Source organism: Pelecanus crispus, chromosome 5 (assembly GCF_030463565.1).
Source record: "Pelecanus crispus isolate bPelCri1 chromosome 5, bPelCri1.pri, whole genome shotgun sequence".
Taxonomy (NCBI): Eukaryota; Metazoa; Chordata; class Aves; order Pelecaniformes; family Pelecanidae; genus Pelecanus; species Pelecanus crispus.
Genome location: NC_134647.1, coordinates 766,225 through 792,488, shown reverse-complemented (window position 1 = coordinate 792,488; position 26,264 = coordinate 766,225). Strand labels below are relative to the sequence as shown.

General features: G+C 42.0%; 1 protein-coding gene across 5 annotated transcripts in view; it reads right to left on the bottom strand.

Moving 5' to 3' along the window:
• Positions 1-1,053: 1,053 nt before the first annotated feature.
• ACVR1 (activin A receptor type 1) overlaps positions 1,054-26,264 on the bottom strand; it is a 58,199-nt gene continuing 32,988 nt past the window's right edge. Inside the window, exons 2-10 of one of the 5 annotated variants that reach the window (XM_075711585.1) lie at positions 25,202-25,451; positions 24,909-24,916; positions 24,449-24,666; positions 17,921-18,020; positions 15,496-15,642; positions 12,693-12,968; positions 9,025-9,222; positions 2,492-2,622; positions 1,054-1,459 (exon numbers count right to left, since the gene is read on the bottom strand). In XM_075711585.1, coding sequence (XP_075567700.1) covers positions 1,325-1,459; positions 2,492-2,622; positions 9,025-9,222; positions 12,693-12,968; positions 15,496-15,642; positions 17,921-18,020; positions 24,449-24,666; positions 24,909-24,916; positions 25,202-25,451 — 1,463 coding nt within the window. In that variant the 3' untranslated portion in view covers positions 1,054-1,324. Of the gene's footprint in view, positions 1,460-2,491; positions 2,623-9,024; positions 9,223-12,692; positions 12,969-15,495; positions 15,643-17,920; positions 18,021-24,448; positions 24,667-24,908; positions 24,917-25,184; positions 25,452-26,264 lie in introns of all 5 variants that reach the window. The other 4 variants (XM_075711586.1, XM_075711584.1, XM_075711587.1 and 1 more) reach the window with 4 other exon arrangements.

Sequence of the window (26,264 nt, the reverse complement as noted above, 5' to 3'; positions counted from 1 at the left end):
TTTGGGATCCAGTTCAGAACAGGAAAAACACAACCAGACAAACAACTGTCGACAGCCTCAGCACCTTGGTGTTCCACCCGGTATTGACCTGGACCAGCTCTATTCACCTGCGAGCGTACAATGGAGATACCCACTGCTGCATTAGTATACCTTTGTTACTGACAGGCAGTAAGAGAACTAAACCACTCTTTTGTTTGACTTGAAAACATTCTATTTAATTTATACAAATAACTACTAAATAGAAAAAGTAGATTAAAACAAAATAGTTATTTTTCTGGCAGAGTTTAAATGCATATTATATAGCTTAGAAGAAATAAAATGCATTTTCCCACAGCATTCATGACCTAAAATTCTAGTTAATTCCTCCATTGCTTTCCTTTTCTAGATCAGTAAGATACTGGACACAATGTCATGTGGGTAATGGCTATATATATGTTCCGTATTTGAACTGAAAATATGTTACAGACCACACACCTACAAATGTGAAGCACTTAAAATGTGACTATCGAGTTGTAATATGACAATACAGAAAACAATTTATGTTTCAGGTTATATTGTGTTACAAAAACATCTGTGTAAGAAATCATGAAAGAGGCCACATAAAAATAAGCTTTAACTTTATGCACTTATTTTACAGTTTAAAAAACTGGCAAGTGCACTAGTAATAAATAATTTGCAAGTTTTGTATAAACGAGAAATTCCTAGTGTTCAGCATTATTGTAAACATCAGTACACATGTAAAATGCAGCTAAAATCTGACAGTTACATTTTCAGTTTACCAAATTAATCTCCTATTATTCAGGCATAGATCAATGTAGTATACAGCCAATCATATTTTTGGCAAGTCATGTCATTAAAATTAACAGTGACAGTGCAAGTAAGGAATGCAAAGAATTCCTAGTGCAATAAAGAAGAGAAGCACAGGCAATATTGCTGATTAAAATTTACCACTTCCATGTGTTCACCCTGGGAGTGATTAGGAGAATTTAAAAAAAAAAAAAGAAAAAAAAAAGAAAAAAAAGCTGTTCAAAGCCATTATTTAATGCCCTGATCTTGTCTTAGGATTTCTCTGTCTTCCTTCAGGCCACTACCTTTGCAACAGTACATCCAGCGTTGAGTCCTTATAGCTTGACCATTTGTGAAATGCCCATTGTAGTCACTGAGCAAAGTCCGTATGGTTCCGATGTCTCCCAAACATGATGGGCTTGGTAAGAACTTCTGCTTCTAAGCAGCCACATGGGGACCAATCGTATAAACTGTCTGGCCAGACTACTTCTGAACCAGACAAATGCCTTCCTATCAGGAGAGCACCACGAGAAGAAGGTCAACAGTCAGCTTTCAGTTTATCTAAGGAATTATCAATTTTGGTCAAAGTCTTTTTGATTCGCAGGGCTGTTAGTCTCGCTGATGGGTTTTGATACCAGCATTCTTTCATCAACTTGGCAAGAGATGTTAATGTCTGGGAAAAGAATAAAAACCAAAACACATGTAAGTGCACAAATGACAAGGCAAGAAAGCACTAGACTGGGTTAAGCACTAACACAATGAGGTTTTATTGTCTTATTAATACTCAATTTTCAGAGTCTACAGAGTTTACTGTTATCTGTCAAATATGCACCTTTCACGTGTTGGGGGAAAAAAAAAAAACCAACCCACCCCAAGTTTGATAAATTGGTTAAACCAAGAGAGTAACTAGACAATTGCCCGACTGGAGTGACAAAGTAGTGTAATTTTAAACAGTGGAGTTTGGGGTGGTTTTTTTCTAATTAAGAAAACACTCTACAGAATCTCTTTTCAATTAAACTGACTCCTGCAAGATCATCGTGTCCAGCGCAGCTTTAAATGGCCAGGTTTCCCAGCTAGCTGGTGCGGCAGCACAGATCACAACTCTACAACCAGAAGCTTACAGATGGGACCTCTTGTCCTTGCTGGCCCTAGCCAGCCATACAGATTCAAACCAGCCTCCACAGCTTCAGTAATAAGGAATAAAACAGCTGGTCAACCTGAAGAGTCCAGACAGATTCTGATGAAGAAAAATAAACTTCAGCACTAGCCTTTCAAAAAGAACAACAGTCCCTTATCCTGCAGGCAGGAGAGACACCAAAATTCTGTTCTAAATCTGCGTTGCTTATAAGCCACAGAAAGGCGTACAGCAGCTACCTTGCCCTTAAAGAAACTTTCCCTTGGAGAGAGAACAACAACGTAGGAAAAGCAGCTTTAAAATAGTTATTGTTAAATCACACTACTAATAGGCTAATCTGTGAATAGCTCAGACTTAGTCATAGGTTTGCTCATTGCGTTTTCTTCCTGCTCCAAGATAAAGGTCCACACTAGCACGCTTCTGAAATCTGTACAGGTAATGCTCCTGACAAGTAGCACTGAGATCATTTCAATTTCAAGGGATAACTGAAAATAACTTCCATGACTATTTCAAAAGAAGAAAGGTCAGCTCGTGTCTTCTGCAAACCACCTACAGGCAACACCCACTTACAGGGTCTGAGAACCATCTGTTGGGAATGTTCGGCCTTTGCTGATCTACACAGACCACTTTTCTCATGTCTTCAAAACTGGGATCGTTTGGAACCAAGTCATAAAATGGTGGTTTATAGTCTTCCACAATACCTAGTGAGACACAAACAAGAGAGGCGTTATTCAGTAACTGCGTCAATGAAACAGCATTCCTACACAGAAAGAGAGAACCGATGACCTAGCCCTCTAAGAAGCACAAAAATCTTTTAAGTTAACACCACAGTGTCAAGCAGCCATTAAACAAGAGAACAGCACTTACTATCACAGGAACAGTTTTTTCTACCCAAAATGTTAATTGGCTCATATTACAATTCCACAAAGTAAGAACTATATCCATTTTGCAGATGCTTGAGCTGAAATAGCAAGAAATAAATTCACTTGCCAGAAGGCCATCTTTTATAATGCATGGAGGTTTACCGACTACCACACAACTGGGATTTCTACTAGCAAATGTAAAAAATTTAAGGTCTGCATTGTGGTTTTTAATAGGCTTACCACACCCTTTACCTGGTTTTATGATTCCAGAAAGAGTCCAATAAGCATGTCAGCATCTACAGACCCTCACACCGATGCTTTGAATAATTTTATTTCTTCTTATTAAAACAGTAAAATACCTAGGGTAATTGGCACCACATGCCATCACAAAGCCAAACACCTGAGAGCCTGCGGCACCCACTGTCTGAATGCATTTTCTAGGATTCTGCGTTGAAAAACAAGTTTTTGTGTGTGCTCTCACAACTTGTCACCGTAAAACCGGCAGGCTAGAAAGCCTTGTGCCTGCTCTCTAAGGCATGTGTGCAGCACTGCTGTTTCATCAGTGGATTAAGCTCACAAATGATCTATAGGGAGCCCAACTTTCTTAGGAATCCAATTTAAAAACTGGTGTTCAAAGATAAGCATTTGGGTCCGCAGCTTGGAAAAACACCAAGCAAATGAGGCCCTCTATGTACAGTAGAAACATGGGCAGAACAATCTTAAAACTGCTTTTTAGCAAACTGGTGGCCGTCCCAGAGTCAGACGTACATGAAATCCAGGGGAATTTCTGTTGCTTTGGATATGCTGATGTTGAAAAGAGGTTCTCAAACTTTGCTACAGTGGTTGGGACTTAAGTTTTCTTGTTCTATTAGAGATGCAGATCAAAATCCCACAGATCCTCTGTAAAAATCTGTAAATCCCTATCTGTGATGACTAGTTGAACAGGGAAGTGGTCTTCAGGAAATTACAGCTCCCTTAGAAAATAGTAAGACAGTTCAAAAGATCTGGCTACCCAAGTGAATTACCACAATAAAGTAACCAGCAGACTGCAGGGTTTGCCCTATGGTATTCTGGCATGGGGGCAGAAGGACAGGCTATATTACATGCTGCGTAAAAAAGCACCACCCGCCCTCCTCCTTCGAGCAATTCATAATGCGTATACCAGACATCACCTACAGGGCTGAACTCTTGTTTTTACACTCCTCCTGCTTCTTCCCAGAACACAGAATAAAGTTTATTGTGAGAACTCAAGAACACAAAAAACCTCGTGTACCCACAACGTCTATGCTTCCGTTTCAGATAAAGTAGTGGCTTTATACGAGTCAAATGCAGAACTTCAGAGCTATGTCCTATAGTTCTGAAAACGTTTCCAGGGTCATCAGGCTATTACAGATGAACTTTATCACTAGAAGAGAGAGTCTGGCTCTAATTTACTATTTTCATGTGGTCTTTCCAAAGTATAGGGCATATAGCTGGTTATTTCAGATAAGACACAGTAATAAATATGAAATGAAGCGGGTCTAGCCTTTACTCCAATAGAGCGATTCCGGAGTACTCTGATCTACCACAGCCAGACGTCACAGCTCCCACGGGACCACCGCTGGCTCCGCAGCAGCCCGTCAGCGCTGCCAGCGAGCCACTGCAACCTCTAGCCCACACCGCGCTGCTCGCAAAACCGTCACTGACCTGCGACACACTTCCCTCGCCCACTGCCCCGGGAAAGCGAGCCGGCCACTCGCTACGGGGCAGACCCGAGCGTCACTCAGCACGACCTATAGCGTGCCGCCTTCTGGGCAGCTTTAAGATTACTTCTGTAATTTACAGTATATTGTACTTTTTTCCCCTGGGGTTGCTGGCTTTTTGCTACTCGATCAACTAGAACTCACACGCAGAGTAGCGTTTTCTTCACCTTTATTCCTCATTGCTTTAACATCAGCTTGTCCTACGCATGCACGAATCCAACTGTTGGAGCAAAGCAAGATCTACATGAGCACCAGACACAGCCTTGCAGAGATAACGATGATCACGCACCAGGAGTGCCTTTGAGCAGTAACCATCTTTCAGCTTCTGGCGCTATTGTTAAAATTGAACAAGATCACAATACTGGGAATTATAGGGAAGATTCACAAGGAACAGAACCCTAAGTGCCAGGTATCAGGTAAGGAAGGATGCAAGGCACTGTGCACTAGGAAGGGAGCACATTCAAAAGCGGCGAACAACCACTCTACAAGGAACAAGAACTGGACTATTTAGAGTAAAATACTGATTCGGGGGCTTATACAGCATTTTTCAGGTACAGAGAGAAATGCTGAGTGGCTCCTGCTACAGCACAAAGACAATACACAAGTACTCCTGGTTGTGGTGAAGGAGTTTCCTACCACATTCTTCTCCTTATACTAAGCCACAACAGAAAAGTACAGAGAATCACTGTGTCACCTTGAGGACCATTAGATAAGTTTAAAAAAAAAAAAAATTTAAAATGTAAAAATAAACATAAATTTTAAATTTAAATTTTAAAAAATATCAGACTTATTAGTCCGATTACAACAACTTTGGAGTCTCCACAAACTGAAGTACTAAACCAGGCTGACTCATTGGAATAGACTCTGCATTTCCACCCCGTAAATGAGAGATGGCGAGTGACTATCAGCATGGGATAGCAGCAAAAATTTCTAGCACACATAACTGACAAGTGCCCCTAGCCCACCTAAGACGCACCACCGCCCAGTTCACACGAGCACGCTACCTTGACCTCAGCACGCTCGCTCCCAGTGCCAGAGCCTTACTACAAATCAAACAGGGTTATCTGGGTGACCACCTGATGAAGTAATGATTTCCACATAGCTAAACACTTGGGTTTGAGAGAGAATGTTTACTCTGTTTCAAACCAGTGCAAGGAAATGGAATTACTTATGGCAACAGCCAGAAACACTGAGCAACTGGAAATAAGTACTGGAATTAGTATCGCCGTTGCCTTAAACTTAAGACTTTACTGACGTGACCAATATCATGACGTGTCTGTATTACTGCGAAAAGTGCTTCCACGGTGGCAGAGAGCTCAGCCTGAATCGAATTACTGAAGCATCTACCTATCATCTTCAGCAGCTCTGCAGTCCATGCTGAGCCCACACCATCTTGGTGAAGCTGCCAGCACAATCTACGCTCACTAGTTTAAAAGTAGCTCAGGTAAGTCGTTTGCAAACTGCAGTTACTGCAGCGATCCATATGTATCAAAACTTCAGCATGGGAATATTTAAATAATAGGTACCATTTCATGGAATTTTCATTGCAAGAGGTAAGTAGGTAAGACTGTGTATTTTTATATGTATTATGCACAGTATACACACACATATATAAGTATAAACGTATATTCATATACAAAGAGAGCAAGACATCTAATATTCTACAAAAGATTACCAGCCTCCAAAACAGCACCGTGGCAAGACAGATTCCAGATGAACTACTCAAAATTCAAGACCGGCAATAAAAACAAACTTAGCAAAAGTTTACACGTGAAGTTCTGTCATCAGGTAGGTCAACTGCTATGTTCAGACAGACAATACTCGACACGGTGCCTATGTGTAAGCACGCACCCCTGGAAGCGCTGCTGGTCCCGCCAGCCACAGCTACGATCACGGTCCCTCCATGGAGGAAGACCGACTGCCTCCTCTCACGCCCTGGCTTCCCTTCCCATCGCAGCAAGCATCACCTATTGCACAGTGAATTATCAACCCCTGCCCAGCAAGCCCATCATATTATGGCAACTGGGAAACTACAGTGCTCACAGATTGCTGAGACAGACAAAGTGCAGAATATAAAACTGCACTGAAAACAATGAAGTTACAGCTTAAATTCTCAAGGCACTCACCCTGACATGAACTGCAACCCAGAGGTCTCCAAATATTGGGAAATGCAATGAGCAAGTCTTCGTAACTGCCTACGGCATTCATTTGCCAATAAACAGAGTACATCATAAGAAAAATTAACACCATGCATTCACAAGACTTTCCTCCTTTCTCTAATTAACCACATATACCTTCGCCTGAGATCATCACCACACTTTGTGATTCAGGTGACATGTTCTTGTATCAGAACAAGACCTATCCCTTTTGCTGCATGCCTCCAAGTAGCTCCTCTGACAGCGAAGGGAGAAGGAAGGTGAGGTCGTGCGCTCGGCTCTGGCCACCCCACAGAAAGCCAATGGAAGTTCCCTTCTGCTCCTGCAGGCCGTCCCATGACTGCCGTCGGCTTCCAGCAAGACAAGAGCTGCTCACTATGAACCCTGCAAATTAAATTGCGCCAAGACAGCTGCCCACCCGCACACATTACCCTGCTCCCTTTATCACAGAGAAATGCCCATTTTGGTTCTCTTCAGAGCTATCAAAGCAAGCTCTCAGGCTTCCAAGGAGACTTAAATCGGCCACCTGAGCCTACCAGATGCATTTTGCTACCTCCAAATCAGCTTTGTTTAAGCACCCTGTAAGTATCCTGGAGAAGACAGGGCCTTTGGACAGTGCTCCGGGCCCCAGGAAATCTCACAGTAAGCTTGGAAGGTCTGCAAATCTTCTCAGAAGTGCCACCGTCCAGCAGCCTTCTCATAACAAGCCTCACTGCAGTGTTTCTGGAGACAACTATCGGCCTGCAGCTGCTGTGCTGAGAATTACCCTGAACAAGGGAGCAATATTTTCCCCCCTCCCTTCACCCCCCCCAGTTAAATTATTTTGGCCACCAACAGAAAACAGATGAATTGAAAGGTTCATATTCAGAAGAAGTCCTGTACTTTAATAGAATAACAACAGCTCGCTTCTAGAGCTGCTGCACATTCGCCTGTCCTCTCTCCCCCCTGCCCCTAGCCCAGTGTAACACCATTTGGGCAGGATTTCCACTGGGGTCAGGGAGCGGAGGGGAGATAACACATGAGAAACAGCACGAGGCAAGTACCTTAACTTCCACCAGAATGTGAGCCAGGCTTTGTTACTCTGTACTAGCTACCACAAGCCTTCACCGTCATACCTTATTGCAGCCTACCTCTGTCCACTCACTGCTCCTCTCTCCACAAAACCACTCATACTCCCTCCCTTGGCTCTCAACAGCTGCTTTTGAGAACATCTCTAAAGCTATCTTAACCCTTTCCTCCAAAATCTTCCCTCAAATTCTGACTTTCAATAGTTCCCACCAAAAAAAAAAGCCCTCAATTCTTCAGTTTGAGCCACTCTGGCTACTGCCTATCATTCTGACCATGCCTCCATCAAAGCAGCTCATACTTGGATCCTAAGCTGGCAGGCACCCCGGCTGGCACCAGCCCTACCTGTCCTGTGAGGTTCCAGCCTACCATCAGCGCTCAGAGGTACTGCAGCAAGCAAGCAACCAAGTCACCTTTTCCTGAAGATAAACCCGTTGTCTGATGTCAGTTACAGAAGCCCAGATTTGGATTTAGTGGGAATAGATCAGACACAGAGCAAATAAAGGCACGTGACAATTCAGAATTTCCTCAGATTTAAACGCGTCACCGTTAACAATCCACCACTGCCAGTGTCTGCAGACATGCCTGAAGGGCACCTTCTGCATTCTCCTGTCCGCTTGGGTCCGGAGAGCACAACCTGAGGTCCAGAAGTCAGAGAGAACTCCTGAATTGACAAGCACAAGAAATCACACCAGCAGATACTGAGCTTAAAGGTTCTTAAATTCAAACTCCCTTGCAAAGATAACACGAAGCAACACTGCACACTACAAAACAGGGCTGCAGCGGCACTTTTCCCAAGAAGAACTGTACTTTGACCAAGTCCTGCTTTGTGAGTGCATTTAATTTGGAAAAGCAAGAGCATCCCCGAATTCCAATCACTTCACCTCCTACCTTCACCTGTCCCTTAGGTTTTGTCACAAGAAACAGCCACCTAGAAGTATTCACTATGGTTTCATTACACATGAAAAAAGTTTACAGACTTTATTATCTAAAATTTTAACTTAACTATTTGGTATGAATTACTTCTCACCACGATTTAGGATGTATCAAGGGACCCTCCTTCTTCTCTACCTTAACAGAAATGACAACACCACTCAGCCATTGTATCCAACATACCAACAACTTCAACACAGGCAGCAAAGTGTCAGGAATCAAGATACTCTGGAGGTCCAGTATTTTACTGTGCATCCTATGCATTTTGGTGGCAGGTGCTTTGCTGTGAATTACTATTTGCTTAACCCCTTCTAAAAACAAGTAAAGGGGTCCCAAATGCTTACCGTTGCTAACCATGCGTCTAGCTACTTCCCAAAGGACCAGCCCAAAAGCCCAGATATCGACTCTTTTATACGAGTCAAAGCAGTCTGCCTGGATAGTTTCGTCCAAGACTTCTGGAGCCATGTAGCGTTTGGTACCCACACGGGGATTGTTCCCCACATCCAACTGATTCGTGCTTTGGGAGTGCATTACCGCAAGGCCTGAAGGACAGGGAGAAAAAAAAAAAAAACAAAAATCACTGTTACGTCCCCTTTAAAACATAGCAGCATACATTTAAAATTACATGTGAGCTGTGACACCCATCAGACAGTTTCTTAAAAAGAAGGAGCTGAGAGTCCAACTGTCCAAAGACCAACTGGGTCAGCTCCAAACTAGCTATCAAAAACAGCCACTGTGTCCGTAGACTTCGACCAATTATCTCCTCAGGGATTACCATTAAGCATGTTATTGCACTGTTGCAAAATGTTGTCATTAAGTGTTTTGCAGCCACTGGATGTCACCAGCGCTCTAGGCACGTATACACAGAAGGCCAAGCATCTGTTAGTTAGAAGAAAACAATTTTACACAGCATTCGAATTTATTTATAGAACTTTTGGGTAGGTGGATATATCTGAACTGTGGGGAAGAGAGAAGAAAAACACTGCATGATGGATATACACAAGTTAAGAAATAAAGCTGGAAAATAAAAACCACCGTATTTGCAGTAGCTTGAAAAATAAACATCCTCAAGCTGATCTAAAATGAGTCAGTCAAAACCACTCTACCTGGTTTCTACTAATTACTCAACATTTAAGCAAAGAACATTATGTGAGGGACTAAATTACCGTAAATTTGGAAACACACAGAGTACTCATTTTGCCATGGTAAACAGAGAGCACTGCAAATTGAACAGCAACAGGTGCATGACATAACTAAGCAATACAAAAGACAACACAAACTCTCCCTAATTTCCTCAACAACTCTTGTAAGAATAACATATACTATTTACATTTATTTTAGATGAAACTTAAAAAGCTTTTAACTCGGTCCCACAAAAAATTAACCTATCACCAGATCATTTTTTTTTCTTTCCAAAAAACCAGTCTGTACTTCACCATACCAAAAATTTGGAAAACACTTTCCTAAAATTTAAATGCACTTCAAGTAATTTCAAGCTGCTAAGAAAATGCTTATGGCACCTCTAGAAAGATAGCATCTACTAACCCCATGACTGCTGAGAAGGTAATCTGGAAAGCCTGCTCTCCAGATAAAAATATTGTTTTGTCATATATACATACACCTATGTCTATTTTTATATTATACAATATGTATGGATTATAATATTTAAAAAAAAACAAACTCACACACTGGAAACAAAGGTTAGAAAACAAATTTCCTGGCAAACTCTGAAGACATCAAGACTTTGGGGAACGCTTTGATAAAAATCATAATACTCCATTCAAATTGGGCAAAACCAGATTCAATAGATTGACAGGTCAAAGGTTTAAGGCTGAGGGATGCAAGTCAGCATCCTGCACACTACAAACTAAGAAAGTGTTGCAATAAGGTCAGGGGACAACGATGTTGTAATCAGGTTCTCATCATGGTGGCATCTGTGCTGTTTATGAGAGTTAGGAAGCAGATATTGCACTGCTTCAGTTTCTTTTTACCTCAGGAGATCTCGATGCACATCTAACTTAAGGGCGCGTAAGTGCTTGTCAGAAGAGCTCTTACCGTAAGATACTAATTCTTTAAACAAAAAAAAAGGGAAAAAATAAAAAGCTTGACAGGAATACAAATTGATAAAACACACTGGTTTTCAAAATGCCAAAAAATCCTCTTTAGTATTCTGGAGTATCTGCTGGAAACAAAAGTTGAGCAAATACGTTTTGTTAGCATTCTTTGCACCTTCCTTACAAACACCAGTGTTTGTTTCAAAGGGACATGCACTGCTCTATACGCATGGGTAAGGGGAAGGAGGGAGTAAGAGGAGGGTTGGGCTTTTTCTCCTTTTTGTATCAGCATTCTTCTGCTGTTCTATAAAGTTGCTCAACTAAGACCTATTACCACGCACATGAATTGCTTTAGAAGGGCAGAACTTTTCCACTGTGCTGACAGATTGAAGTGAGACTGACATCCATCCTTGGACTTTACCACACAGTTTCTGCTTAGCTAGAACATATTTGGAGCAGCCAGTTTTGTAACCGCAACTCTGGATACTTGGGTTGCTGTTCAAGATAGCACTTGCTGAAGGACAAGCAGCCAATTCACAAAGCTCTTGCACTTGTGCCAGCCAGAAGGACTAGGACTGAATGGCAACAAACACCAGGCTACGCTGCAGTTCAGGCATGCGGCACCCAGGCTACTGGCAAAACAGACAATTACAGGATTCCTCCATGTTTTTACAGCTGACACCTATCCTTAACAGGTACACTGCAAGTCCAGAACCTGGTGCGACCGACAGAACCAAAGTCCAGCGTAGCTCTGGGCAGCTGTAGCGAATCTTTCCATCTGCTCATACTTACCAGTCTCTAAGTGCCATTTTTCTTGTATGGTGCATGGGTTGAAACAGAGAAGGAAAACAAGACACAAAGCTATACAGAAGAAAAGGGCATAAATATATGGCAGAAGCAACAAACTCTTTGGTAAACTCTCCTTTACAGATAAGGAACAAAGAATGTGTCAGATACATGCCTGAGGATTTAACGTTTAAAAAAGTAGCTATTTTACCACCATAAAAACTAACTGGGAAATATTTATTGCTGTGCTCTCTCAGAAATTCTCTCGAATATCTGAAGTCTCTAGATAAATAATGTATTAGATTTCACTTTATTAGTGTGATGTCAATCAATGCCAGTATATGCTGCCCCCTCCTCAGCGTGAGCTACAAATTTATTTAAAAGCCAGTCTCTGAAGTTTTGTATTTTCAACTTACTGCTCCATTTTTTACTTACTATTCCCTCTTCAAATTTAGACAGGCCCAGGTGTGTGGCTTTCATGTATTCCCTGCGTGTATCTCATGTCCCTCAGGCAAAAGTGATGGGAACTATGCAGTAGAATTCTAACTGAAAAAATCCCATCTCACAATACACTTTTTGTCTAGCCAATGACTCCCCAATACTATTGTTCTACCGCTATTTTCTCCTTGTCTTTGAAGAAAAGAAAAAAAGATAATGTCGGACATACCCCTGAGGTGTGAACGAGCCACACTGCTGCAACTGTTTCTCAGCATCCTACCAGCTTAAAGTCTAAAAGCAGTTGGTCACGAAGAACCCAGTTTTGGGCTCAGTGAATTATCTGGCAAAAGACTCAAGATGGATGGTCCTACGGCGCTTGGACAGTGAGCACATAGTTCTTGGACTGTAAGTGGAAGGACATTTATTAGTTCAGAAATGAGCCTAATAACTGCTGCCTTCTGGGATCCATGAATGGAACTGAACAAGGAAAACGCAAGAAAGTCCAAAATGCGAGATCTGCCCCTGACCGCAGAGGCCACGCGCGGCCTCCTCCGCAGCGGAGCACATTTTTGAGTTGTAAGTGCCACCTAGTGGCAGTCACAAACCTGCAGGGTAATACCAGACCACGGTAAGGTTATTTTAAGGTTACTGTAAGATTTTTACGGTTGGAGTTACCCAATATATTTGATTTCTGCAGGGACGCACTGAGTATGTTAGCATCAAAACGAACTCACCTAAATCGGCTATGCAGCACTGTCCATTTTTCTTAACGAGGATGTTTTTGCTCTTCAAGTCCCGATGAGAAATGGCAGGCTTCCCCTGGGTTCCAAATATCTCTATGTGCAAATGCGCAAGACCACTAGCTATGGACAGTACTATGCGTAGGCAGCTGACAGTGTCCAGGGTAGTGAGCTGTAGATAGTCATACAGAGACCCCATCTCATGGTAGTGGGTAATTAACCACAACTGGGTACTAGAGTTTCTGGAAGTCATATCAGATGCAATAAAACCTAGAAAGGAAGAAAAAAGGAGAAACAACAAAATAAAGTGACAGAGCTGCAAGACTCCCCCAAGAAAAGAATCAACACTGCTAGGCCCCCCTTACAATTTAAAACTCTGTTTAATTAAAACTTTTGCACAATTGTACTGCACTGAAAACAGACTGCAGGTATTACCATGATGAAGAAAGAACTAACATATTCTGGAACTCTAACTCAAGTCTATTCACAAGAACATATTTATTTTGTCAGTCACACCAAACGTAACTACTTGTTACGACCACATACTTAAAAAAATAAGTTATTTTTATTTTTACGTTCTTTCCTTCTTTTTGAAGGATTTGAGTGTGAGGAAGTTTCCAGTTAAACAAAAAGACCACCAGGTTGTAGCACATCTGCTGCTGTTCACTCAACAGGATTACACTGGAGGGAAGTAATACCTCAAATAGAGAAGTCGTAAGTAATCAGTTCCATTTTTAAGGACAACAAGCAGGCAGTGTTTCACATATGTACCACATCCCGATAAACAGACACTGTATGTTGTGCCAGCTTCACATTTACATCCAAGGTAAGTCTATTTGGAGCACTTCAACAATCAGAAAGTTGACATATCAAAAGCTTGCTGTCCCCACAGGAAACATCACACCCTTCTGACCAAATATAGATTGAAAAAGGCACATGTCACCGCAACAACGACTTGCTCTCCAATGGTCTCTGATTGCTTAAAAGGCTGCAGAGGGATTTCTGCAGCCTGACAAATTATCAGACCTATGGGGCTGCTCTAAACTGCCATAGGCTCCAAATGCCTGACCTTCTTAACTGCACACCAGCTCGCAACGGAGCCACGGGGTATAAAAAGCAGCAGGTGGCTAAGGAGAGTGCGGCAGCACCAGAAGGTGAGCATACCAAAAAACAAACAACAGTAATTCTTCTACTTTAAATACTAGACAGTTCAACTGGTGTGCAACTTCCATGGTGAAGTAAGGCAGAGCACTTTTATGCATCATAGCTGTATTTCACAATTATTTTCTACAAAGGAACAGAGAAAAATTTCTCTTCAAAACTCATGAACCTCAAGAACTGCTTTCAAAACTGTGGTGTCTTAAAATGGAACCCAAAATTCAGGAGTAGCTCCCTTCCTATTACCTCTGAATTTATTGTGTATCAACACACTGTTGACCTCAACAGCTTTAGCTGGGAAGCAAGAAAAGTTTTATTCCCAAGTTAGAGGAACAAATCATGTTTATTAAAAGCCCACATATGACATTTGTCAGAAAGAACACCCACTACTTTCTCTCCTGAAGTCAGATTTCTGCACAATGTGACACTTTTGTAATCTGTGATATTGTTTAATATTGCATCTAAAAAAATTCTATAAAATAGCCAAGAAATTTGACAGTTATCAAGAAAGACTAAACACAGACAGAGGAACATGGGAAATGTGTAATGTAATTTCTGCCAAGTTACTTGCTCTCTCGGGAAGGAAAGTTCAATAATTCACATTTCAGGAGGCCACCAAATTCTTTTTGTAGTAACAAAGGAACTGCTTCAGGAAACATTAGACAAATGACTAGCAGGGTGAACTATAGAGCCAAGGAATATTCTCTGACAGGAAACAAGAATAAGGAGCCCAAGTAAAACTGATTGAAGACAGACAGATTGTGGTTGAGGTAATGTTGGCACACAGAAAACACGCTGCTGCTTTTATTTGTAAAGGTGGCACACGAGTGAAATAAGGTCATGTCTACTAGGAATCAAAAGGGCTGCTTAAACTTCAGCCATGGCTCACAACACAAAAACCCCATTGTCTAAGCTCTCAGAACTGAGCACACAAGGTACAAGGGGTGCAGAAAAATTCAAAATCATCATACTTTCATATTTACAGGGAAGTGAGATACATCATAAAGAGGCAGCTATACTTGAAGTTTAAACACCAAAGGAGCTTAGGTTGACCCCAAGCAGAACAGTTCAACGGAAGCAAATAACGGATTCATACTGTAGTTTATTCAGGCACAAGGAAAAAGTATTCAAATATTTAAATCTCATTATGAACTCGTCCCCACTTTTTCTCCCTCTATTTCTCCCAGGTAAACCAATGTTATAAAAAAACCTAAATCCACTACAACTTTTCCACCTAACATATTGTGCGATACTCTTTTGCCATTTGGCTGCCCTGCAACATGAGCTGCAAGGCTGAATTCTCAGCATGTGGGTCAGTGGCACCTCCATTCTTCTCCACACACTGTGCTGCCAGCAATTAATTAAATCTGGTTGACTGCTTCTTGCTAGAGTATTTCTGCAGGAGGACAATGATTCATGGTCGCTATGACACTTTCTCCAGTTGAGACTCAGACTTCAAGTCTCCTCCTGCAAGTCTCCCCTTAAAATTCCCCTTCAAGTATTTATCACAAACACAAGAGCCTAATCTCAAAGACTGCAAGATACCCAGCAAATCTCCAGTGCTTTGCAAGTGAACTGTTCAGTTAACTCACCTTTACGCCAGCTACACTAGGAACACGAACATGGTTGTTCTACTTACCTAAAATATTTTCATGCCGCAGCAATACAGTGTTGTACAATTCGGTTTCCCTGAACCAGGATTTTTCATCCCTGGAAGAGAAGATCTTCACAGCAACATTTTCTCCTTGCCACTGACCCCTCCAAACTTCTCCATAACGGCCCTTTCCTGGTTGGGGAAAAAAAAAAAACTAATGGTTGTCAACTAACAATCTTCATAGGGCAGAAGGACAGGATTAGCTAATAGGGTGGAAACTCAACAGTTATGGCCCAAATACCACACTGATGTAGTTTGATCACACCTGCATACACTTTTTACCACTTCTACAGTCACACCGTGCTCCACAGTCCCTTAATTTTTCCTGTTTGTTTCAACTGCAAGCTCTGAGAGTATGGATCTCTCCTCCTTGCACATCGGTACAGTATACAGAGTACTTGTACTGGGCAGGTGTAATTATTCAACTACCAGCAATGAAAGCACTTTTGCAGCTTAAGCAACTTAGGCAACATACTACAAGGTCCGTGTACACTATACAAATAAATCTATGAATTCTGAAGTTAGGAGGACAGTATATGTAATGCTGGGGACACAGTGCTTACATTTCTATTATATCATCAGCCCTGGCAAAAACAATCGGCAGAGACAGTCACACAAAATGCAGAATGACAATTTAAAAAAAAAACCACAACCCCAACACCAAAAAAAAAAAAACCCCAAAACCCACCCACAAACAAAAAAGGATAAAGAAAAACCCACAGAAAAGAAACCCAAGAAACCTACCCCTGTCCTGTGGAGATCAGGGCACACTATCTGCATGCCAAGCTTTTTACACAAATAGCTTAAAAGAATGTATGAAATTATCAAGTGTCCAACAGCAAAGGAATATCCTGGACAAGGCACACTGGAAAAGTTCTGATCATTGCCATTTTCATTACAGCCTGAATACAATAGCCTCAGGCTTTGTGCAGTGAATTGTGCCAGATTTAACAACTATAAATATCCAAATTCTGCCCTTCGTTGCTCTGCAGTTCAGTGTTCTTTAGAGGCACGTATAAATCAGCAGCAGGTATAAGCAAATGAAGAGAGATACCCAACACCGATGCCTCAATGCTGTCACCCAGAAGACACTTCCTGCACAAGCACTTTCATCTGGTTCTGCTACTGGTCTTGGAAACAGTGCCAGCCTGAGTTAACTTGGGAGCAGGTATAACTCCAGACACGCACAGAAAGGTATGTCTATACTGCAGGCAAAATCATCATGCATATCATATTCTACAGTATCTATGAAGAGAAATTGCAGAGCATTACAGGATGTACACTTGGATTTAATGCAAGTGTCTGTGTTTGTGCCTACTCAATACATACTATAAGCCAGAAGCAAAGAAACTCTGGTAAAATGCAGACCCAGTCCCTACAGATTCATCTGTTTTAGTCTGGGGCTTGGTTTAACACCCTGATGAGTTAAAACTTCTAGTGACTTACAAGAAGGTGCTAACCTGTTCTGAGTTCAAGTCACTGAAGCAGCAGCATAAAACATATTTAAAACAGTCTTTTTCCTAATAGAATAATTCATTATCATGCGTTCCTCACCTCTTTAGTGCCAGAATGGCTTCTTGGCTCAGTGTCTCTGCCTCAGGATAACTTTGACCCAAATGCTTCCAAAAATTACTAAATTCAAATTTAACACTATTCAATTAATTAATTTTAAAAAAAAAAAAAAAAACATATATATGCTGAAGAAAAATTTAATGGATTGATAAATTAACACTAAAGTCCTGGAAAAAAACTAAAGACCCAGGAGAGTTTTAGGGACGAATTACTAGAGAGATTCTCTCTTTTAGGGGGAAAAGAACAGCAACAGGACGTCATTGCCTGCACAGTCCCAAAGCAACAGTGCAGAGCAAGTAAGCTACAAAACATCCATGTTACCATTCTAATGGCACACAATAACACTTCTTTTTTTAAATGCCACTTTAGCCACTTTGCTTGATGCTTCAACTCCAGATCTCAAATCCAGATGATCCTTTTGTAATTCTGAAGCTTTCTAATCGAACACCATTTAACAAACAAATGTTTGTTTCACAGTTTGACATTTTCAAACATCAAATTGAGCTTGCTTTTCTGAAAACATATTTTATTTCACTTACAAAGTAGTACCCAGACAAGCCTAGTTTGTATTTTCTAACATCACCTTACTGAACAAAGCTTAAATTTTTTCCATCGTAAAGCACAGATGATACTTGCCCCTTTCTTCTGCATAGATCTGAATGGAATTTTTTCATTTCACTTTCCAAAATCAAGTATGTTTTGTAAGCTGAAGCCTGAGAAGTTTCATATATTATATAAGCAACTGAGAAAAACCAGATAATTAGGATGGGAGATAAAGCTTTCTCGATGCATTTGTTACCAAGATTTGGCACTAGATGGGAACAAGACTTATACTAACCTACACACTCGACAAGTGTGATCTGGCGAGCCACTGTTCTTTGCACCAAGAAAGGAAGTCCAGACCCACTTCCAGACGTGCAGGAATGATCCAATAAATCCTGTTCAAAAGGAAAAGCAGAAGTTTATACGCTATGATACATTTTTTTCCCTGTTTAAATACACAAGCTCATAGGTATCTCAGTGGCTCTGGTGATGCCATTCGGTCACTCAGGATCAAGACATACTGTTGCCATCACCACACAGTGGTCCGAGAATGCTCTTCACAGGATTCTACCACTTCAAAGAACATCCCATGCACACAAGAGACTGGTAGGGGAGCCATAACTTACGCATAATCACTTTCTGTTGGAAATTTTACACAAAACAACGAACAGCAAACAAATCAAGCATAATTTCATTCTCAGATTTCTTATTCTGTCTCTATCTTATTTGGCATTACAGTATCACTTTGTTTAATAAATAAATCATTTCATTTAATACATAAGTGACAGTAACTTTACTGCCTGTGAACCTGGAAGCTCACTTGTAGCTTACGAGCTATCCTCTGTAGTGAAATTCCACCCTTTTTCAGCACTTCGCTGTTCTCTTACTTAGCTTATGCTCTCAATTCTGCGTGTCACCTACTTCAAAGAGGTTAATATCAACTTTTTTCTCCAAAATTTTCTGTCTTGCAATGATTTGAGCCACTCCAATAAGAATAAACTTACTTTCTCCGATTCCTCCTATACCCAAGGCCTTCATCCATTTACACTTAGCAAAAAGAAAAACAGCATTTACTTCTGAATGTTCACGCAGACTTTTCCTATTCTTCCAGTTACCTGTGGTTTCTTCCTAGTCAAGATGACTAGAAGGGCACAGCAACACAAATGTATTTTCACTAATTAGAGCTAAGGTCGTGTCCCAGCCCCACCAATTTGTGGTATCAGATACTCTCAAAATCTGTTTTACAATTCCCTATGAAGAACCACGCGTTAGAGAGAGACATTCAGAACTTTGAACTTTTTCTATTAATATAAGCAGACTCTAGAAACAGCCACATCTGACAGTTTCTAATTGAAATGGCAAGACAGATAAAACCAACACATTCCTGTGACCCAACGGGATTTTTCAGCATCTTTTTAATCAGTGGCCAGCACACAGTTTGTGCTCAGCTGACCATTTTGACTGAAGCAATATGGAGAGGAGGGTCAGTTTTGCAAAAAAAAAAAAAAGAAAAAAAAAGAAAAAAAAGAACAACCCACCACACAAACCCTACCGATGGGTGTCTTTTGGGCCCATGCGAGCCGAGTGGAGAGGCTACACCTCTCAGCACGGGGTTCACGGCCAGGGATGCCTCAGGGGTACCGGGACGGGGGAGGCACCCGCCCGCGGGGACCAGCCGGCAGCTGACACCGCTGCTCGCCCGCACAAGCGCCCGCCCCGCCAGCCTCCGCGCAGCCCGACGGCACGGCTGCCAAGGACACCCGCGCCGTCCTGCACCAGCAAGTTCTGCTGTCTGGAGCTGCAGCAGTGTGATCTGTCAGTAAGGCAAAAGCATCGCTTGCTTGTAAAATGTTTTCCTTCAACTTTTAATTGCACATTTAAGGCCACCAATTTCACCGGGGCTGGAGACGTGCTTCGCTGCTCCGCTGTCCTGCTGAGCCCCCGCTGCAAAGCGTGCTCTGGCAGGTGGGGCAGGCGAGCACCCCAAAACCAAACCCCTCTGGAAGGGCTGAACCAGCGGGTGGGTTTGCACAGCAGCCCAGGACCCCATCGTCCATGCACCATCCTCCCCACTTTTGAGTCTGAGCATGGATTTATGAAACTGCATGCCCCTGCAAAGCAGAGCTTCAGCTGTAACAGAGCAGGAGGAAGGCTGCTGCAGCGATCTTCACCGCCTTGCTTGACACCGCAGGAAGCACTGCTGAACTGCTGGTTAACAGCACCCAGGGCTATTTGGGATGTCCTAGTGTGTCTCACTGACCTGCAGACACAACCCCAGAGAAGAGGTATCCAACAGGTCCTGTATCATACTTGTCAGATTCGCACAGATGCCCTAAAAACCACACACCATCTTAATGTCACCAGACAGCTCTGTTCTAGCAATCAAATCCCAAAAATAAGTGCTAAAAATTAATTTAGTAACAGTGAAGAGAAACGAAATCATTCAGTATTTTGCTGTTTTGCAGGTAATCTACCAGATCAAGATGCGTAGACACATCCTCTGCAGTATGGCAACGAGGGCTAGCTGCAGAAGCCCATTACCTTCAGCAGAGAAGGGGAGAGATCCATGCTTTGGTTAGAGTTTATTTCACATGCATTACACAGAGAATTGAGATAGTTTGAGAGTAACAGTCCTCCAGTACAGGCTCTTTGCTCATCCCTCATTCTGCCCCCCATCCAGCTTTCAGTCCTTTTCCTCCATTACCTTTTCATCTCTTCCCTCCACCTTAGTCCCAACCTTCCTTCCCTTGCTCCTTTGCCATACGCCCCTTGCCCGTTTCCCACCCCAGCTCCTGTTTCTGCCCTTGCTATCATGATTCCCTTGGCCCCGTACATCAGCGACCGCCTCCCCCCCGCTGCCCGCTCCCAAGCTGCGCACCCTCCTCTTCCCCACCTCGGCCCTGCGGCCCAAAACACCGCACGGGTGCCTTGGCTCGGGGCAGAAACGAGCCCCGTCTCCATGTGGGGCACCACGCATCCACGGGGGAACGGACTCACACGTCTACGGACAGATCTTTTAAGCCGTAAGCTTTCGAAGTGGCTCAAAAGAGAGAGCCCTGAGAAGAACGGCCACAAGCACACCCAGCACCACAGGGCTTCCTCTGCTAAATTTCAAGTCCCTGCCCCAAATCAGAACGTCTGTAAAAGACAACACCAAAATAATTTATTGTAAGTCTCCTTCCCTAAAGTGGCTGAACCACGCTAGATGAAGAGTCTCTCTCAAAAAAAGTCATTCTGTGGCAGATAACAGTCATGGGAAGTGTTGGCCCAAACTATTCAAGTTTGGTACAGTTATTTATAACTAAAAACAGTTTTAAAGTTTAAAATAAACAAGGTGATAGAGGACATATCATAGATACCGCAGAAAATCTTCCGTAACAAGTCTTTCTGAAAAGTTTTTATCTGTTTCTGGTACTTTTAGTGCGTGGAAACCAGACTTTAAACTGTAAGCTTATAAAAAACCATGAGTGAGATTCTAACCGAATGTTAAAATCCTATTAGCCTTTTAAAATGCTATTACCCAGCTACTTTTATGGCTAGGACTTCTGTACTAGTTCAAAGCATTAACAACTGTATTACTGGGCTTTTTTTTCCTTTACAAAGGAAAACAGGATTAAAAAAAGCATAAGCATAATCAACTTTCTAATATTTCCAATAAACTGCACTACTGGGCTTTAACCAGACCTGAGAAAATCTCATTTCTCCTAACAGTTTTTTAATGAGTGCTCAAGAAAAAGATAATCTAAGAATGACAGGAGACTGCTATTTTGCTTTTTAAAACAAACCGAGAGCCTATTTTCCTTCCTGCTTGTATCAGAGGCAAAAAACCCGAAACTTATCTGCAGCAACTGTAAAAACAAGATTTGAAGAGGCCAGAGCTCTTTCCATTCCCCATCAGGAAGCTTAGGGCTTTAAGCATTTGCTACACTATAGCGATTAATCCTAAATGTAAACTAACCTAATGTGTAACAAAGCCAGCAATTTAAAACACACAATGGAGAAGAAAAACGTGGAATTTAAAAAATACTTACTGTTTAGATGACCATTTAGAAACAAGGAACTATCAATTTTTTTTCTTTTTTTACATCACCAACACTCAAGAGGCACACCAGAGGCACTGCAATCATACAGCTAAGAGCGTCTGACAGCCGAGAACAAAACAGCTCCATCAGACCAAGCCTTTACAGTTAGCAACTTCTCCAATTTCTTTTAAAAAGAATTTTGATTTCTTCTTCTCGGGTTTTATCACCGTTTCCAAGTAACATTAAATGACTTGAAGTGCAAAAGGTTTGCAAATGGAATGGAAATGGTCTTGCACTGATAATCAGAGATAAGAGCTGGTAAAAGCTGCACATCAATGCTTAAAGACAGATAACCAGCGGCACACATGCCTAGTTCATGGTGAACATATCAAAACTGGCTGTTTTAAAACACTAACACAGAATCAAGCCTTATGAGCTAATTAAAGAGAGCCAAAGGTATTAAAAAAAAAAAAATTACCAAGTATAGTTTACATAGGGCCAAGCTGAAGCAAAATAGCAGGGCAGTAGTAGAACCTGCTGCAGTTCGCGCCACGCTTGAACCTGCAGTTACGTGAAGTGCCCGGACATTTCAAGCTCTAAGAGGGAGGCAACTTCCATTGCTCCATCTTACCAAGGAAGCCAGCATTTAAAAGTCAGAACTCTGTTATCAGAGGCCACCCTCAGGTCCCTCTAAATCGGTATCTTGTCTCTGACCGTACCCAAAAGCAATGCCATTTATTAGGGTATTGCAAGTGGAGTGAATTGGAGTAGTAGACATATAGGAGTATTAGACATATGGAAGTATATAGGGGCATTGGGGTATTGGAATATTGGGATACTAGAAGTGAAGTGAATTAGAAGTGAATACGGGAATACTTTAACATACATGACACTTTCCTCTAATGTTCTCCCAGCCTCCAAGCACATTCAGCTCAGGGACTTCCTTAGCTGGATTGATTTTTTTTTTTTTTAATTTTTTATGTGCTTAACAACAAACAGTCTTCTCATCCTGTTGCTCTTGGAATGTATACAAACCTGTAGCATCTAGAAAAATCGTCAGGCAAGGAGTTCCACTGGTTCAATTACCACTGTGTTAAGAAGCACCTTCCTTATTTTTATCCTTGCTCTTACTTGTTAATTTTGATGCCTCCCCCTGTTACTGTACTGTAAGAGGCAAACAACTGATTCCTACCCATCCTCTCCTTACCCCTTGCCACGCTGTGTGTCTCCATCATACCCCCAAATCCCCTTAAGAGAACCCAGCTCTTCTTCCTGGCTGAAGCACTGCTTTACTTACTCATGCCCCCACACAGGCCATTTCAAAAACACATATTGGGGCATCCAGATGACCAGGAGTCTGATTACTCAGCTTCAACCTATTCTTCCTTAAAGAAGAATCTTCCCTGCTCCAATGGTGCCCCTTACTGGCCATCTCAAACCCTGAAAACTTACTTGTCAGGACATACTGTCTTGTGAATGCAAGGGTTTTCCATGTGACTCTTCCAGCACTTATTCACAGCAGTATTTTGTAGAAGCATCTCTGCCTCAAAACAAAGAGATGCAAGGAAGAGTTTCCAGCTCCCCAAAACAGCTGCATTTTTTGAGCGGTCCCACGGATCTTTCTTCTAATAAATTCCCATAGCTGGGTCTCCAAGTGGTTGTCAGCCTTCAGATGAGAAGGCGCAACTGCTTTCTGGGTATTTTTTCGGACATAGTCAAAACCGCTTCCCTAGTTGGTGGTAACCAACACTTTCTAAGGAAAATAATCGAAGGTTATTCCCCACTTAAAGAAATACCCATTTCAGTTTCTGTCTCCTACAGAGAGAAACACAATCCAAAACACAGAAAATACCCAGTCAATATATTTAATAGGGTATCATTAAAAATATTGGTGTTTTGCACCATTTTTCTTTAGCCACGTTTCAACTCTGCAGTGGAAGCACATTATGGCAGGAAAGCACCAAAATGGAAAATGTTTTCCAACATCTTAATGTTGAAGAGGTTTTATCTTAGAAATGCAAGGAGGAAATAACCTCTCTTTGCATTGGTTTCAGAAACACTCAAGTTGCCTCTGAAGTCTTACTTGCTCAGTTTCAATAAAGCATGTGAAAGCTGCTGGGAACACTTCTTTCCTGGCATCAAGTGAAAGGGTAAGATACATTAAGTCTTTAAAAATGAAACACCTCCCCATGTAATTTTATTTTCCAGAGACTGTGTGAACAAGAACATACTTTAAAAACTTAATTTTGAGGAAGTGGTTCTCATCTCTTAAAATTCCTACTGTTCTTCTGTCAACAAAATTTCACTAATTTCCTAGTCATCCAAGAGCTCTTCTACTAAGACCATGGGAATAAGGTTTGAAGTTTTTAAAAGTTAGATATATCTGTATTTTCTTCTTCCCCTAGCATCACATCTTTACCAACCTTTCAGGCTGTCTTTCGTGTATCAAAAGTGCAGCACATTTTTACACCTTTCATATCACTTCAGGCTACCCAACAATCAGACAAACTCTGTTTTGCTGTTTAGACATTGCTTCTAGGAACATAAACAGTCTGACTACAGTTTATAGCAATTCTCCAGGTCAAAGGAGCTATACTTGCAAAAGCTATCTTTTGGTTAAATTCCATTTAAACTACAGCTTTGCGAGCATAGGAACGTCACCACAGAAGTCCTGATGCTAAATGGCATCCCCTGACAGAAAAAGGTCCTGTTACTGATATGGCCGTATCTGGAGGGTACGAGGGGAGCTTGGAAGTGAAGAAAGCTCACACAGATTTTCTCCATGCACATAGGTTACTTACTGCCAACGTGCTGTCTCCAACATTTGATGCAATGAGTCCCTCAATTGTGCCATATTCTGCATCTCTAGAATTGAGCCTCTCCATATGGTTTTTCTGTATTCTGCGGATGATCAGCACAGCTACTGCAGAAAAAACTATCAACACTATCACAGGAGCCAGTATAACAATGATTAGTGTTTCCATGCTGTAACCTGCAGCTTCTCCTTGAAAGCTTTGCCCTTGGAACAGAGAGGGGAGAAGGAAAAAAAAAAAAAAAAAAAAAGAGAGAGAGAAAAAATAAATTTGCAAACTCCCAGAGAAAGTCTTTAAAACCAGTAGCACTGACACCAACACTTAACTTGGTAGCCACCTAGTCTGGAAGAGAGGCCACAATACAGCCAGATACACTTACAGGAAGGATGCTACCGCAGCGACTCCCTGCAGAGCTGTACCCACCCTGTCCCTCCAGGACAAACCCCACCTGTGACCCTGCAATTCCCTCACGGGCAGCAACTCAGTCCTGACCCTGACTGCGCATGTTCACCCCTAGCATTCATCCAGCAAATACAGATCACTCAACCTGTGGACATCAGATGTGTGCCAGTGGGCCCCAGGGTGGGGAACAAAGATAAGAGGGCCTTACTGTGTTGGTTAAGCACTTGCTTTTCCTAGCACTGAAGCCATCTCACTCCCATCACATCAAATGAAACCTGAACCTTTCTTCCTTCTCAGAATTCACTATTTATTAACTTCTCACCTTTAGAAGAAGGCAACTGTGCAGTGATATTCATGTTGCAGAGGTATCCTTGGCAGCACTCAACAGCTTGGTCAGGAGATGGAGGCGTTTTGCACGTCATTTTCCCTTGTTCGTAGACTTGGAAGCAGCCTTTCTGGTAAACCTTAGCACCGTCATTAATGCTCAGGGAAGCAAAACATTGCTGGCCTTGACAACGATCTCCATTCCCACAGGACATGCCTTCACACACACATTCGTAGTGGACCGTACTTAGCTTCCGTTCATCATCTGTAGAAGGGGAGAGTTGAGGAAAAAACACCATTGTATTCTTAATAGATTCAGTTATACAGAGCTAACAAAATCATTAGACAAAACCTTCTGTTTAAAGCAAGAAATATTACTTGCAGCTCGCACTGAAGAACCACCAAGTAGGAGCTAACGATACTAATTTAGCCCTTTCAGCAAGACAAAGATATGAGCTTACACCATCACAGAAATACCAGTCATATCTGCCCACTCCAAGTACTCAAATTTCAGGAGTTCAGTGACATTTTACGTCACCTCTCGCACATACACTACTGCAGGTATACAACATGGAATGGTCACCTACACAGGGACACTCAGCAGAGGAAAAAAAACCTAACAAACAGTGCAAATTTAAAATTTGCTAAACCACATCGTATTTCTATATGGAAATAGCATTCCGGAAATTACTTGAACTAAATCAAATTAAGGCCATTTAAATTTGCAGTGGACACAGCTATGCAGGATTTAGCAGGATTGACCAGGTTGCTTGAAAAGTAAATCTGGACCGACTTTCCCAGGAAGACAAGCCTTTGAGGAGTACCTTGCCAGGCTGAGTAACCACGGAGATAAAAAGTAAAGCGAGAAGCAGCACACACTGTCAGCAGGCACAACACCTCCCTTCCAACTCCAGACGCTTTGGCTAAGTAAAAGGAGTAACTTTTAAGAGAATGTATAGAGTAGGACACTAATCCACTAAGTATCCTCAGCAGAGTCTGGAGATCCTTAGCTGGGAAAAACCCACTCCCTCCGCGCAGCACCACACACGCTGCCGCTCTGGGGAACACACGTGCCTTT